The sequence below is a fragment of the Arachis stenosperma genome, chromosome 8 (genome assembly GCF_014773155.1).
Source record: "Arachis stenosperma cultivar V10309 chromosome 8, arast.V10309.gnm1.PFL2, whole genome shotgun sequence".
NCBI classification, from domain to species: Eukaryota; Viridiplantae; Streptophyta; class Magnoliopsida; order Fabales; family Fabaceae; genus Arachis; species Arachis stenosperma.
In genome coordinates, this window is record NC_080384.1 from 8866603 (window position 1) to 8882845 (window position 16243).

At 37.3% G+C, this 16243-nt stretch overlaps 1 protein-coding gene across 1 annotated transcript; it reads right to left on the reverse strand.

Annotated features, from left to right (window-relative positions):
- Window positions 1-11912: 11912 nt before the first annotated feature.
- Window positions 11913-16040, reverse strand: LOC130943688 (metal-nicotianamine transporter YSL3-like). Its single transcript, XM_057871681.1, has 8 exons — window positions 15290-16040; window positions 14578-14970; window positions 14306-14478; window positions 14132-14229; window positions 13886-14020; window positions 13607-13796; window positions 13406-13520; window positions 11913-13320 (listed from the first exon to the last, which is right to left on the reverse strand). Exons 2-8 carry the CDS (start codon window positions 14957-14959, stop codon window positions 12389-12391), a joined length of 2025 nt encoding a protein of 674 aa, XP_057727664.1. The 5' UTR covers window positions 14960-14970; window positions 15290-16040; the 3' UTR covers window positions 11913-12388.
- Between the last annotated feature and the right edge of the window lie 203 nt (window positions 16041-16243).

Below are 16243 nucleotides of genomic sequence, written 5' to 3' on the forward strand. Positions count from 1 at the left end.
TAAGACATCTATGGCTTTTCTTTTAATTTTGCACTCTCTGCCTTTTTTCGCTCTATGGCTTTTTCATACAAACCTCACTTGTTTGCCTTTTTCCATGAGACTCAAGACATGACAAAATTAAACAGAAAAATTACAAAACAGAGAACATTGAAGGAGAAGAGAAAAACTGTTAGCTCAGGTAGCTCTGAGAACTCTGTGCCTTGCACTCTCAAATTTTCTCCTTGCTTCAAACAGTGGTTGTTCCCCCTTTTTAAAGAAGAGGAAAGCCTCCACACTTGAAGCCAAAACCGAACCAACTTCTTTCTCCTTCAACAAACACAGAACCGGTTCGGCCACACAGAGAGAGAAGAGATAACCATGCATTAACCAACATGCAATTACCTCTAGTCCTTTCTTGATCATCACCCTTCATCAATCCGGGCTCTCCATCCTTGGCTTGCTCTCCAAGATGGATTTCTGGCCATTGATACCTCATGATGATAATGAGTTCATCTGCTTCAATCTCTCCATCACTTCGCCACTCTAGCTACTCCCTGTGGTGGTTGAGCAGAATCAAAGACAAGCCATGCTTCAAGAATCTCCCTCTTGGCCGAATCTTCATCTTCCTTTTTTTGAGCATGAAAAGCTCAAGATAACCTCACCAAATCTAACCACATTTGGTAAGTATCTTAGCTACAGCTCATTTTTATTTTAGTATCTTTTCTTGCCATCATTAGCTTGATGGTCTTGATGCATGCAGCCTCTTCCTTTTCTTGGTTGAAGAACATTTCTTCCATTGTTTCCTAGACAAGGACCGAAGAAAGAAGAGGAAAGAGATAAGAGAGAATTAAAGAATCTGAAGAAAAGCAATGTAGAGTGGTTAAACACATTAATTTTGAGAATAGTTTGCTTTTACTTCCCTTAGAGTGGCGTGCATAGTCATAATAGCCATCAAATCAATCTTTTCTCTCTTTCTTATGTTTCCAATGCATTAAATTAAATTTGAATTCCATCCAAAGTGAGAAATAGAATCCGTTGGAGGCAAGCAACAAATGTTAACTTTTGCTTTCCTGTTGGACTTTGGATTCGGATCATGCATGGAAACATTCATCAAAATTGAAATTGGGCTTTGTTGCAATAAAGCTTAATCTGACCCAATAAAATTTTGATTCAATCAAATTAATTGGGCTTATGATAATGTTTGAGTTTTGGCCCAATTAATTTATTTTCCATTCAGCCATATTCATCATAAATTATTAAAACCAAGGGCTGAATGTATATTGGGCTTGCACCAGAAACTTGTTTTCGGCCCAATATTAAACCTGCACAACAAAATTATTTTAATTAACACATTAATCAAGATTAACTTAATAACTTTACTGTTAATAATGTTTGATCATCATCAATTTAGTTTAGAGTTTTCCAAACTCATCAATCTCCCCCTTGATGACAAACATTATTAAAATTGAAATGGAAAGAAATTTAGAGATTGAGTAAAGAATACTCCCTTTGAATTTGAATTTCTCCCCCTTTCTAAATGTCACATGGCTCCCCCTTAATGTATGCTATTTTACCAAGGGAAGCACTAACCTGTAACATTTAAATCAAGCTTCAAGTAACAATGTTATTTAGCATTTTTATACATGATGCTAAATGCTTGATTTATGAGCAGTTTTAATTTATAATCAAAACTCATTTGATATCATAAACTGATTTACTGCTCAAACTACAAAAAGTATCCAAATATTTTTCAAACATTTTCCTGTTTAGGATATCAGAGCAAAATAACATTATGAAAAATATTTGAAGAACAAAACAAGGCAGTTTTGATATTTTACACAAATTAAAGGAACTGCCAAAAATAAATTTTAAATCCAACAAGTTTATCAATGATGAATCAACAGCCAGGCATCAAAATACATCCAACATCATTATAATCCAGATGCCAAATAGACTAATCATGATAAACAAAAAACTAAATGCAGTTCAAACAGTAATGACCATAGTAAAACCAGTGCAATAACAACATGCATTCTTTGAACAAGGGTGATCATGAATTTTCAAAATTGAAAATTTCAACCCCTGTTGCCCTGTTTTTCCAGCCCCTGTTTCGTTCCAATTTCAATTTTGGAACCTAAATTTCCTCCCCCTTTTGTCATCATGGAGGCACCTGCACAAAACATGATAATCACAACAGAATATTCAAGAGAAAGTAGTAAAAGTATATCACAGTATCCTAGAGATTATCCTAGAGCAGTGAGTATCAAGTCATGCTTATACAAAAAAAGATTGAGCCTAATGGAGCCAATATCAAACAAGATAAACCCAGTTACTAATCATCAGAAAAATGAATATCTTCTTCCTCAGCGCCTCCTTCACTATCATCTCCCAAATCCTTATTAAGATGTTCCAGCATCAGGTTGACCCTTTCTTTGCAATTTTTCCAAGCTTTCTCACTCTTATAAGCTTGCTTGCGGGCCTCTTTGTGAGATCGAAACATCATGTCCACCATGTTTGAAAATTCTCCCAAAATCTGTTGGATGGATCTGATTGTTTTGGAAGATTCTGGCCTGCCTTCATGGTCACTATCCGATGCAGTTTTTCGCCCTTTGGTTTCCTTAGTTGCTCCTCCTTCTCGGATTGTAGACACCTCGTTTTCTACCTTCTCATTTAACAAATCAACTTTAAAGTACTCAAAAATTCTAGTTAAAAACATACCATAAGGCAGGTTAGCCTTTCTGGTGCTTCTAACAGAATCCCACATGTGCCTAATCATGATATAACCAAAGGAAATAGGGGTAGAGGTAACCAAAGCAAACAATATGAGACAGTCAGAAAATGTTACTCGGTTGTGTGAGCCGCTTTGGGGAGTCAGAATATGAGTGATGATTCGGTGAAGCAGGGACTTGACTGGTCCAAGGGCTTTGTGAGTTGGAGTGGTGCCATGCAATCCAGAAAGGTTTTTGCAAATGTGCTGGAGAACAGTTTTGTGAGAAACGCCGACTTGTGTGTCCCATTTCTCCACCATATATGCTCGCGGTCCTTCATCCTTGAAGCCTAGGGCCGCTCCAATTGTCTCAGCATCAAGGGCTATTTGAACCCTTTTGACATAGGAATGAAGGGTGCCGTCAATAAGTCGCATATTAGCATAAAACTCTCGAACAAGACCTGGATATACTGGTTTCTTGATGAGGAGCAGAGGCTTCCAGTTGAGGAGTTCAAACAGAGAGAAAATGTTGGTACTCTTGAGATTTTCGAGACTAACAAGATAGGTAGTGCACAAATGACGCTTCTACATAACCTCTTTGTGAAACTCAAAAGAGGTACAGGAGTTAAATCTGCTTGGATCAAAATGAGAGTGAGTGTTGCCATACTTGTCTCTGAATTCCATGGATTCCAAGTTTGGAGGTTCAGTCGTGTCATTGAGTGCAAACCCCTGATTCTTCTGTGAGATTTTTCCGGGGGCAGACTTCTTCGGTGATGAGGGTGGAGGTGAAGGAGTGGGAGAAGTATGAGACTCTTGCTCTTCTTCCTCAACTACAGGTTTCTTGTTCTTGCCTCGGCCTGAACTTTTGTGGGCAATCACCTTTTTTCTCATGGTGGTTGTTTGTTTGGACGGTGGTGAAAGAGAAGATGATGAGGTTGAATGAATGTTGATATGAGTGTGGGTTTGAGGCGTTGATGGTTTTTGAGAAAGAAGAATTCTTTCACTCTTTCTTGGCGCGGTTTTCTTTTTCATGGTAATGGAGGAATGAAATATGAAGGGTTGGGTTTGATAACCGAGTTGAGTGGGAGAGAAGCAAGGTAGGTGACGCATTAAATGAGGCTTGGAGAGAGAGAATGGTGGAAATAATGATCATTAGTGAGCGGTTAATGACCATTATGGGGTGGTTATTACCCAAAAAGATGATTTCCCCCTTTTTTTTTAACTTTTGAAATCTAAAACTGAAAAGTTGTTGCCTTAAATCAAGGGATTAGATGGAGAGAGGGATTTGATTTGACAATAACCACTTCCAAAAAGATATGATGACATAAGGAAGAGGATTCTTATTTGCATGGAGAGATAACTAACAAAACTGTTATGGTGGGGTCTTGGAATTTTGGTGGGGCCCATAAAATTTTGAATTCTGCGTTGCCTCCCCCTTGACCACAGCTCTTCCATTATGCAATCAGTTTCATCTCGTCCAAACCTACGAGCAAAACAGAACAGAGTCACATATTCACAAATTTTCAATGAAACTTAAATCAAACATTCCCAAACTTTTTCTCAAGGTACAGAATCTGTCTTCACAGAGAGGTTTTGTAAAAATATCAGCAATTTGGTCTTCAGATTTTACAAATTGAATATCAATAGTACCCTTTCGCACATGTTCCCTAATGAAGTGATATTTTATCTCAATGTGCTTTGTTCTTGAGTGCAAGACATGATTTTTTGAAATGTTTATAGCACTCATATTATCACAAAATAAAGGAATACTATTGATCTTTAATTTGTAATCTTCCAATTGTGTTTTTAACCAAATTAATTGAGAGCAACATGCAGATGCGGAAACATATTCGGCTTCAGCAGTGGATAGAGCCACTGTGGCTTGTTTCTTGCTTGACCACATGTTGAGTGAGCTTCCAAGGAAGCAACACATGCCAGAGGTGCTCCTCCTATCCACTCGATCTCCCGCATAATCTGCATCACAAAAACCTACTGCACAAAAGTCATCAGTTTTAGGATACCATAATCCATAATTACAAGTTCCCTTAATGTATCTAATGATGCGCTTAACAGCCGTAAGGTGGGATTCTTTTGGATTAGATTGAAACCTTGAACATACACCCACACTTTGGACTATATCCGGTCTAGAGGAGGTAAGGTACATGAGTGAACCTATCATTCCTCTATACCTTGTTTCATCCACATCTTGGCCATCATCATCCTTTTCAAGTTTAGTATTGGGATGCATAGGAGTGCCCATTGATTTGGAATTTTCTAGGCCAAACTTTTTGATAAGTTCTTTTGCATACTTTCCTTGGTGAATAAAAGTACCACTGGGAGTTTGCTTAATTTGGAGGCCAAGAAAGAAAGTAAGCTCTCCCATTAAACTCATCTCAAACTCACTAGTCATGAGTTTTCCAAACTCTTCACACAAGGAAACATTGGCCGAACCAAATACAATGTCATCAACATAAACTTGAACAAGAAGGATATCATCATTAGATGCTTTAATGAATAAAGTAGTGTCGGTGGTTCCCCTTTGAAAATGATTTTCCAACAAGAAGGCACTAAGCCTTTCATACCAAGCTCTTGGAGCTTGTCTAAGGCCATAAAGAGCCTTAGTTAGTTTAAAAACATAATTTGGAAACTCTTTATGTTCAAAACCGGGGGGTTGAGCCACATACACTTCTCTATCAATAAAGCCATTAAGGAAAGCGCACTTAACATCCATTTGAAACATTTTGAAACCCTTATGGACAGCATAGGCAAGAAGCAACCTAATAGCTTCCATTCTAGCTACCGGAGCAAAAGACTCATCAAAATCAATACCCTCTTCTTGATCGTAACCTTGGGCCACTAATCTAGCTTTGTTACGAACAACTTGTCCATCCTCACCAAGTTTATTTTTAAATACCCACTTAGTACCCCTTACCTTCTTACCATCCGGATGAGGTACTAATGTCCAAACCTTATTCTTGTCAAATTGAGCAAGCTCCTCTTGCATGGCCTTGACCCATGATGGATCTTCAAGAGCTTGTTTGACATTGTTGGGCTCTATTTGTGACAAGAGAGCAAGATTGCTAGGTTCGGTTGGCCTTTTGATGGATGATCTTGTTGTTACTCCTTGAGAGGGATCACCAATGATGAAGTCATGAGGATATCCTCTCATGGACTTCCGTTCTCTAGGCTTTCGGACAGGTGTTGAGTTTTGATGAACTTCTGGTGGTCTCACTGTTTCAGTTTCTCGTGCCTGCTCAGGAGACAAAACGGAAGTTTCTCCTTCAATCTGACGAGACAAAAATGGACTGGCAGATTCTTCATTCTGGACAGATTTGGGATTTTCTTTGCTTGTTCCAGCTCCTTCTCCATCTGAATCATTATCTATCACAGTACTGGGAATTAAGTTAGAATCACAAAAAGTAACATGTATGGATTCCTCTATTGTCTTATGCTCCTTGAGATAAACTCTATAGGCCTTGCTTGTGGTGGAATATCCAACAAACATTCCTTCATAGGATTTTGGATCAAATTTTCCAAGATTTTCTTTATTATTAAGCACAAAGCATTTGCATCAAAAAACATGAAAGTACTTAAGATTTGGAAGGGTTCCTTTCCATAGCTCATAAGGGGTTTTCTTTAGCCCTTTTCTAATGATTGTTCTATTCAAAATATAACATGTTGTGTTCACAGCTTCTGCCCACAAAAATTTAGGAATCTCATTCTCACATAGCATAGCCCTAGTCATCTCTTGAAGGCTTCTAGTCCTTCTCTCAACCACCCCATTTTGTTGGGGAGTTCTAGGACATGAAAAGTTATGAGAAATTCCTAAATCATCACAAAATTTTTCAAAATCTTGATTTTCAAATTCCCTTCCATAATCACTTCTCAAATGGGCAATTTTTAAATCCTTTTCATTTTGAATTTTCTTGCAAAGGGTGGAAAAGGCATAAAATGCATCATTCTTATGAGCAAGGAAAAGTACCCAACCAAATCTAGAGTAATCATCTACCACTACAAGACCATAGTGTTTACCTCCTAAACTTTGAGTTCTAGTAGGGCCAAAAAGATCAATATGCAACATTTCTAATGGCCTTTTGGTTGAGATTCCATCTTTTGATTTAAAAGAGGATTTTACTTGCTTGCCCAATTGACATGCATCACAAGTAAGATCCTTGTCAAACTTGATGTTTGGAATTCCTCTAACCAAATTCTTTTTAACTAGCTTAGAAATTTGGTACATGCTAGCATGTCCCAACTTTCTATGCCAAAGCCATTTTTCAGATTCAAAAGATGTAAAACATGTTACATTTTGTTCCTTTAAATCCTCAAGAGTTAATCCATACACATTGTTGCATCTCTTGGCTTCAAATAAAATATCCCCAGTTTTCTCACAAACAACCAAACAAACAAACTTTTTAAAGATAACATCAAAACCTAAATCACACAATTGACTAACACTAAGCAAGTTATGTTTCAAACCATTTACAAGAAGCACATCATTTATACAAGAAGAAAAATTTTTACCAACTTTCCCAACAGCCACTATTTTTCCTTTTGCATCATCACCAAAAGTGACAAGTCCTCCATCATACTCATCTAGCTTTATGAAGAATGTTGTCTTTCCGGTCATATGCCTAGAACATCCGCTGTCCATATACCACATGTTCTCCTTTCTTTTGGATGCTAGGCACACCTACAAAACAATGCTTAAGAGACCTTAGGTATCCAAATCCTTTTGGATCCTTTTACGTTAAACCATCTTCTATGTCCTAAGCCATTGTAATCAAAAACAACTTTACAAACTTTATCACCAATCATTCTTTCACCAAAGAAACATTGAATAGGAAAGTGTCCATTTCGATTGCATAGCCTACAAAATCTTGGAGTTGCTGTTTTGTTAAAGTGAGTTGGGTTTTGATACTTTGTATCATTTGAAGATGAAGCAATGTTTTCAAAATGTGATTTTTCAGATTTATAAAACCCCAACCCAGCTTTATCATAAAGAGGTTTTTGACTAGCCAAGATTTGATTCAAATTTTCAGAACTTTGGGTGAACTTGGCTAAGTCTTCTTTAAGTCTTTTAACCTCTTTAAGCAACTCTTCATTTTGCTTAAAACAATCCACATATGCAAGGACCGAATGGTCACTTTCACAACTTCTAACTTGGGCTCTTAACTGCTTATTCTCTTCAACAAGATCACAAGCAATTTCGGCCTCTCTCACTTTTTCTTTTAAAAAACTGTTTTCAGCTTGAAGAATGGTGATTTGTTGTTCAAGTTCTTGATTTTCCAGCAGAAAGCATCTTATTTTTTCAGAAAGGTGGTCTATCATAAGATGAAGATCTTCAGTGTCAGGGTTATGAAAGACTACCTGATTTACATGATCTGCCATAAGGCATTGTTGAGACTTGGTTTCTGATTCTTCATCATCATCATCTGAGTCATTTTCCAACTCTTCCCATGAAGCCATTAGTCCTTTCTTCTTTCCTTTTCTCGGCTTTTCTTCCTTCTTCAACTTGGGACAATCAGATTTGAAATGCCCCATTTCCTTGCAATTAAAACAGATTACTTTGCTAGGGTCTTTCTTCATCCTCCTTGAGCTGCTGCCTTTGCCTTTGAGCTTTGCCATTTTCCTGAATGTTTTTGCAAACAACACAAACTCATTTTCAGAAGAGTTATCACTGGATTCATCATCTAGAGGGTTAGTCACAGAAGAAAAAGCAATTCCTTTCTTTTTTGAATCTTTTTTCAAATAGGAGTTTTCAAAAGCAAGAAGATTTCCTCTCAAATCATCAAGTGTCATGGAATCTAAGTTACTACTCTCAGAAATAATTAAAGCTTTTGTTTCCCACTCTTTTGTGAGACATCTCAACACTCTTCTCACTAGCACAGATTCTGAATGTGTGATTCCAAGAGCATCTAAGCCAACAGTGATGATATTGAACCGTTCGAACAGTTCATCAATGGACTCTCCTTCCTTCATTGCAAACATTTCATATTCCCTGTTTAACATGTCTGTCCGAGTCTTCTTTACAATGGTAGTTTCTTCATGAGTGATTTGCAACTTGTCCCAGATTTCCTTTGCCGTTGTGCATCGTGATACTCGTCGGTACTCCTCAAAGCTGATGGCACAGTTGAGCAGATTGGTTGCCTTGGCATTTAACTCCACCGTCTTTCTATCTTCCTCGGTCCAGCTTGCTTCTAGTTTAAGAGAGTTTACTCCTTGAGCATTTGTGGTAGTTGGAAATTTAGGACCTTCCAAGATGATCTTCCAAAGTCTGTAATCCACGGCTTGTACAAATATCTTCATCCTCTCCTTCCAATAGGTATAATTTTTCCCATTGAAGAGGGGAGGTCTGTTGCTTGATTGACCTTCAGCCAGATTGTATGACAACACACTTACGCCACTGTTTTCTGCCATGAGGATCTTTACTCCAAGCTGCAAAGCTTGATCTCTTTGAGACCAAGCTCTGATACCAATTGATGGTTTCAGTGGCTAAGAGAAGGGGGGGTTGAATCTTAGCCCCCTTTTCGATGCTAACACTTGCTGACCTTCAGAGAAGACTTTTCTGTTTTTTCTCGTCAATAGACACGAGCAACTTTGTTTTGTCTCGTCCCTTGCCACGAGACTTTTCTTTTTGTCTCGTCACTTGGCACGAGATAATTCTGGTTTTTGCTCCTGTGTATTTGAAAACAGAAATGGAGTAGAAAATAGAAGAAGATTGCACCCAGATATATCCTGGTTCGGCTGCTAAGTGCAGTGCAGCCTACATCCAGTCTCCATCACAAACATGATGGAATTTCACTATAATCAATCTGATTACAACTTGTAAAGTGCTAACCCAACTTACAAGGGGATTCCCACAGAATCATGATACACAACATAGATGAACAAAAGACCTCTAAGACATCTATGGCTTTTCTTTTAATTTTGCACTCTCTGCCTTTTTCCGCTCTATGGCTTTTTCATACAAACCTCACTTGTTTGCCTTTTTCCATGAGACTCAAGACATGACAAAATTAAACAGAAAAATTACAAAACAGAGAACATTGAAGGAGAAGAGAAAAATTGTTAGCTCAGGTAGCTCTGAGAACTCTGTGCCTTGCACTCTCAAATTTTCTCCTTGCTTCAAACAGTGGTTGTTCCCCCTTTTTAAAGAAGAGGAAAGCCTCCACACTTGAAGCCAAAACCGAACCAACTTCTTTCTCCTTCAACAAACACAGAACCGGTTTGGCCACACAGAGAGAGAAGAGATAACAATACATTAACCAACATGCAATTACCTCTAGTCCTTTCTTGATCATCACCCTTCATCAATCCGGGCTCTCCATCCTTGGCTTGCTCTCCAAGATGGATTTCTGGCCCTTGATGCCTCATGATGATAATGACTTCATCTGCTTCAATCTCTGCCTTCAACCATCACTTCGCCACTCTAGCTACTCCCTGTGGTGGTTGAGCAGAATCAAAGACAAGCCATGCTTCAAGAATCTCCCTCTTGGCCGAATCTTCATCTTCCTTTTTTTGAGCATGAAAAGCTCAAGATAACCTCACCAAATCTAACCACATTTGGTAAGTATCTTAGCTACAGCTCATTTTTATTTTAGTATCTTTTCTTGCCATCATCAGCTTGATGGTCTTGATGCATGCAGCCTCTTCCTTTTCTTGGTTGAAGAACATTTCTTCCATTGTTTCCTGGACAAGGACCGAAGAAAGAAGAGGAAAGAGATGAGAGAGAATTAAAGAATCTGAAGAAAAGCAATGTAGAGTGGTTAAACACATTAATTTTGAGAATAGTTTGCTTTTACTTCCCTTAGAGTGGCGTGCATAGTCATAATAGCCATCAAATCAATCTTCTCTCTCTTTCTTATGTTTCCAATGCATTAAATTAAATTTGAATTCCATCCAAAGTGAGAAATGGAATCCGTTGGAGGCAAGCAACAAATGTTAACTTTTGCTTTCCTGTTGGACTTTGGATTCGGATCATGCATGGAAACATTCATCAAAATTGAAATTGGGCTTTGTTGCAATAAAGCTTAATCTGACCCAATAAAATTTTGATTCAATCAAATTAATTGGGCTTATGATAATGTTTGAGTTTTGGCCCAATTAATTTATTTTCCATTCAGCCATATTCATCATAAATTATTAAAACCAAGGGCTGAATGTATATTGGGCTTGCACCAGAAACTTGTTTTCAGCCCAATATTAAACCTGCACAACAAAATTATTTTAATTAACACATTAATCAAGATTAACTTAATAACTTTGCTGTTAATAATGTTTGATCATCATCAATTTAGTTTAGAGTTTTCCAAACTCATCAATTAATTCACTACTTACTTATTCTCATAGAGAAATCATATGTTTTTGTTACCTTCCGAGATAATTTGTCATCTTTTCGTTTGTTACTTTTCAGTAGTTTTCAGTATGGCAGAATATGTTAGAATAAAAAACTTCCGATTAGTTCATTAATTCATTAATTATAGAATATTACATTTTTATTATTATGATTCTCTTAATACTTATAAATACTCTTTTATATTGTATCATTCCACACAACTTGAATACTCACAAATATTTTTCCTATTACTCCCTTTCACCTTTCTAATAAAAGAAAATTTTAGTACAATTTTTCTTAAAAGAAAACCTTTTTTCCTCGTCTACTTTATCACTATAAATAATTTTAGAACTAGAAAGAAAAATAATTTTTTTCACTTTTTAAATGATAATATTATTTACTAATTGTATATTATTAGCAAATTATTCTTAAAAAAATGATAAGAAATAAAATAATAAATTAAAAGATAATTAATAAAATCACACAAAAAAGTGATATTATTGATTTTGGGAATTATGAAATTATTCTTCTAATTGAAAAAAGTAAAAACAATAATGAAGGAGACTGGTGTATGTGCATTGATTGGGAAGGATAGATAATTTAAAAACAAAACAGATTAAAAGAGAGAAAAAAAAAAAAAACAGAATCACCATCACCATCTATAAGCCATATATAGGATGGACATTGAATAGAATTTAGATCCTCTAAAGTGAGGAAGTTGATAAAATAAATAATTAATCACAATTAATTTTGTAACTTTTATAAAATATGTGTTCTATTATCTTAATCTAAAAATAATTAATTTTGATGCTATTGAATAATTCGGATGATATTCCTCAGAATATTATTTGAAATATGCTTATATATCAGTCCAAAAAGCAAGAATAATTGAGTAAATAGGAGCCTTCATCATTGAAAGGGTTCTAGTACTTTTTGCTGAAGAAAGTGATCATTATACTATTAGTCACATTGCTCCACTGCTGTACACATAATCTTTGTTTATTCAACATTTGGTTCATGCATCAAAGGCAGTCTTCGACACCTTATGCAAAAACTTGTTCCCCCATGAATAATAATATTTCTTTAAACCATATCCTTTCCGTCCACTTTTAAGTGTCATTTTGGTCATGTAACTTGAGAATTTGTTTTGCCTTCCAATGAATTGTAGTTGCAAACTAGATACACTGATCTCTGATTCATGAATGTAGCCAAAAAAAAAATCAAAAGGACCACCATTTAGGAATGGACCAGTAACTAATAAGCATCCTCCTCGTATGACATTATGCTATAATTACCTCATCTAGTATTTCTGCTACATCTATATTTCATCTATTTCTCCATATATGAAGGGAGATTCTGAAATACTACTTGGATGTAAAGAAGCTCATGCAGATTGGTGGCCGAACCCCGAACAAAGCGAGAAGGGACGAAGGTAGAATCCATAATCCATCACCACAAATCAAACCAGAAGCAACTGCAGGAACCATCAAATTTGCCTCCTCACTCTTCAGTGTGTGCCAAGAATACACAATCAGGCTACCCACACACATGTCAATTGCAAAGTATCCACCAACTAAGAAAGGGACAGCCATTGCCATTGGAAGTGGAATCCATCTTCCAACTTTCTTGGGGGAAAGATCCCTCACTAAGTTGGCTGCTATGGCAAACGCGAAAAAACCATAACAAAGTTGCAGGCAATGATGGGGGAGGGCGGAAAAGCCTTCGACGCCAAGAATGGCCATGTTTCTATAAATGAGGGCATATGGGGCCTTGTAATCACCATCTGGGTTCCCAACATCAAAGGCATTGTAGAAAAGGAAGAATGTGAGTGGAGCCACAACACAGCCTATCCCTGTGCCGATTGCTTGGCTTAAAAGCATTGAATGAGGGGATGTGAAAGTGAGATGGCCGGTCTTGAAATCATGCATCAAATCAGAAGAAATGGAAACAATTGATTTGATCAAGCCACACCCCACAAGCCCTGCAACGACACCGTCAGTTTTTCCGGCCAAGGATGCAAGGACAAAGAGAGCCACTTTGCCGTAGTTATAAGCCATGTTCATGTCAGTTAATCCTGCACCATAAGCATTGCAAAATCCAAGAGCGGGTGCAAGAATATACGCAACCACCACAAAATACCACTTCACTTGGGGGAACATCAAAGGTATCACAATTATGGAAATGATGCAGAACAATATGTACCCTGCAACCGCCAACGATACTGGAATGCTATCTTTTACAAACACTTCATTCTGTCTAAATTCGTCCTGAGACAGCTGCCTCTGGTTCTCCAAATCTGCAGTATGAAAATGGTTGAGATCATAAACAGACAAACCAAACAACAGCTCTATGCAGAAAGACACATGGACTAGAATGATTACATGTATTACGATTCTTCTTTTGCATGCTTGCATAGATATTAATGGCTGTGAAACAGAGAATTTTGACAAAATTATAGATCCCATCACCAAGGATCAAGGCGATTGAAACAAAGACCTACATCAAAGGGGATAATTGAAGGAAAATTAAAGCCTTGAAATGTGTGTGTATTTGGATTCCTTCAATTCTAACAAAATTTAGACCTTATAACCATTAAGACTCTTCATGCTACTTTCTGGTAGGCTCGCAGGGAACCATTCGCCTTTCAGTCTGCCGATTAATGGCCACATAATGCCCCACGAAAGCACAGCACCGAGAAGCAAGGATAGATTTACAAGATGGGAGCAAATCATTCCTGCTCCAACATAAGTCATGCTGAAATCAAAGTAAAATCTGCAAAATTCAAAGTGATTTAATCAATGACAATGAACAAGTACTCAATGCTTTTACTAAATGGAAGATATTTAGATGAAGAGACACACGAGTTTTTCCAAGCTTTCAATCCAAAAGTTGGAAACTGAACAAACCCACACTGATCTCCACCCGTATAAAACCATTGAAAGAATCCCCAAAGGAAACTGAATGAGAAGTATTTCATGAAACCGTGAACCTGCTTCCTGCAAAAGCAGTTCAGTTAGTTTTACCTTTCATACATAAATATTTACTTTGTTGGACAAAATAAGATAAGCCAGAAATCAACAAAAAAAAAAAAAGAAACAGATTTGTACTTGGCCATGGCGTCTCCTTTAGGAGTATGGAATCCATTAATAAGAACTGCAGTAGCTGTTCCACTGGGATAAGTCAATTTGTAGTCTATTATCATTATCTGTTAAAGAACAAAAGTTTCATCAGCAACACCATTCAAGTAAAAATTCTTGTACAATTGAGATTCAATTCAATACCTTTCTTATGGGGACCAGCGCCAATAGCCCTACAAAACTGGTAACGAAGAGAAAGGCTGTCATCCAGCCGATTCCAGGTTCCTTGATGCTGTTAGGTGTATTCCCTTCTGTATCAATCCCTGCTTGCTCATATGTCCTCCTATTCAATCCCAAGAGATAAGAACCAAAACCACCTACAACCAAACAATAGAGTTCAATTCAATAAACCAAATATGCAAAGCACTCCTAGTATAATTTACACAAACACAATTCAACAGCTTGAGAAAACCAACCTGCTATGGCGATGCTGTAGCAAGCCACTGCACAAGTCTGGATTACGGTATTCTCCTGCCGAGTGAAAGGTGTTGAAATAATATTGGCTTTGGAAAGGAGCTTAGTCCAAGTCCTAATGAACACAAAGCCAAGAAGTGCAGCCGAGACATTGAGATTAGGTACTAGTCCAGTTGTAAGGCCCAGCTTCATCACTATCACACTGTAAATGATTCCAATCAGTAAGCTAGCTATTAGTCCCCGGACAGTGATTTGCTTTCCCCATGTAGCTATCCCGTTCAGCTCCTCACCCTCAATCTGCGGCTGTTCAGGGTCCTCTCTGTTGCAATTCTCAATTTCTTTGAGATCTTCACTGTTTATACTATTGATTTCCATTGGATTCATCAAATCCTCACCTGTGAGTGAATCAAGCATCACCAAAAAAGAAAATTAGGAAGCATAATATTCAATGATTGTTATTAAAACTCATTGCTGATACACTTGATTGTTATACTTATTAAGCAAAGAGAACAAACAATGCCGTATTTATAATTGAGGAAAGGAAATATACTAATATTTAAATGAAGAATAAATTAAAAATCTAATAAGATATCTGGTCCAGAGACCAAAAGGACAAAATGGTATTAGAATCTGATACTAGAACGGGGAAAAAATCAGATATTTTATTTCAACGTAATGGCTGGTGAGAAAAGAAACCCCCAACAGATAGATTACCTCTTAATTCTTCTTTCCTCTTCAACTACACCCATAAACAAAAATGGAATCTTTCAGACAAAGACCAAAGCTTTCAATTCTCCACGATCAGGATCAGAAAAAGATGAAGAAGGACAATAATATTGCCCACCTAAAACAACAAAGTCTGAGATAGAAAAAACCACACTCCAGAGTTTTGCAGCTTTCAAATCAGTGAAACTCAGAACAGAACGTAGACGCACCAATTAGTATTGATGATAAAAAGACCAGTATGTAGAAGGCAATAGCATAGGTGAAAATAAGCGGCAAAGTGCGCTATTTATATATGAATACAGATGAACCTTCATCAATATCCCTCTCTGCATGTAGTACAACGCAGCTGTGTGGTACTACAAACCAATTTCTAAAAAGGCGATTTGTAAGAATATTTTTTGTACTACACAACTACCCACTTTGGAAGTAAAGTTTTTATTTTTTTTTGTGCGCGCGAGCTATGTGTTCGGCTGTGGAATTTTATTGGAATGATTAATGGGAAAATGAAAATGGTTGGCGTTGACTCATAGATGGGACGAGTTGGAGGAAATAAGAGCCTGTAAAATTGGGGTAGCTGCTATGTTCCTAGCTTCACTAACTTAAACATGTTTTTGTTGTTGTTGGCTTGGCTTAAAAGCTTAAGAAATCAGTGCGTGTTTTTCCATTTCTGTTATGTGTTGTTTAGTAGTGGTGGTGGTGGTGGAGACTGGGGAGAGTGGCGTGTGGCCAAAGCATGCGGTAAGAGTAAGAATAAGAAATGTGGGGGACTGGGAATATACCACTCTTATACGCTGTACGTTATGATAGGTCAACGAGCCATGTTCATGGGAAAATGAAGGTCAATGTTTTTTTTCGTTGTATGAGCGTCAAGTTGACAAGACAAAAGTTTCGGTTAAAAAAATGGGCTCAGAAATCTCGACTAATTTAATTGGGCTGGAGTCA

What these genes read in the sequence shown, in the direction of transcription:
- LOC130943688 (XM_057871681.1), bottom strand. Translation starts at nt 14,959, where the DNA reads ATGAATCCAATGGAAATCAATAGTATAAACAGTGAAGATCTCAAAGAA. An exon ending in TTGAAAGCTTGGAAAAACTC is followed by an intron (nt 13,797 to 13,885) that starts GTGTGTCTCTTC and finishes TGAATTTTGCAG; the next exon opens with ATTTTACTTTGATTTCAGCA. An exon ending in AGAGTCTTAATGGTTATAAG is followed by an intron (nt 13,521 to 13,606) that starts GTCTAAATTTTG and finishes CCTTTGATGTAG; the next exon opens with GTCTTTGTTTCAATCGCCTT.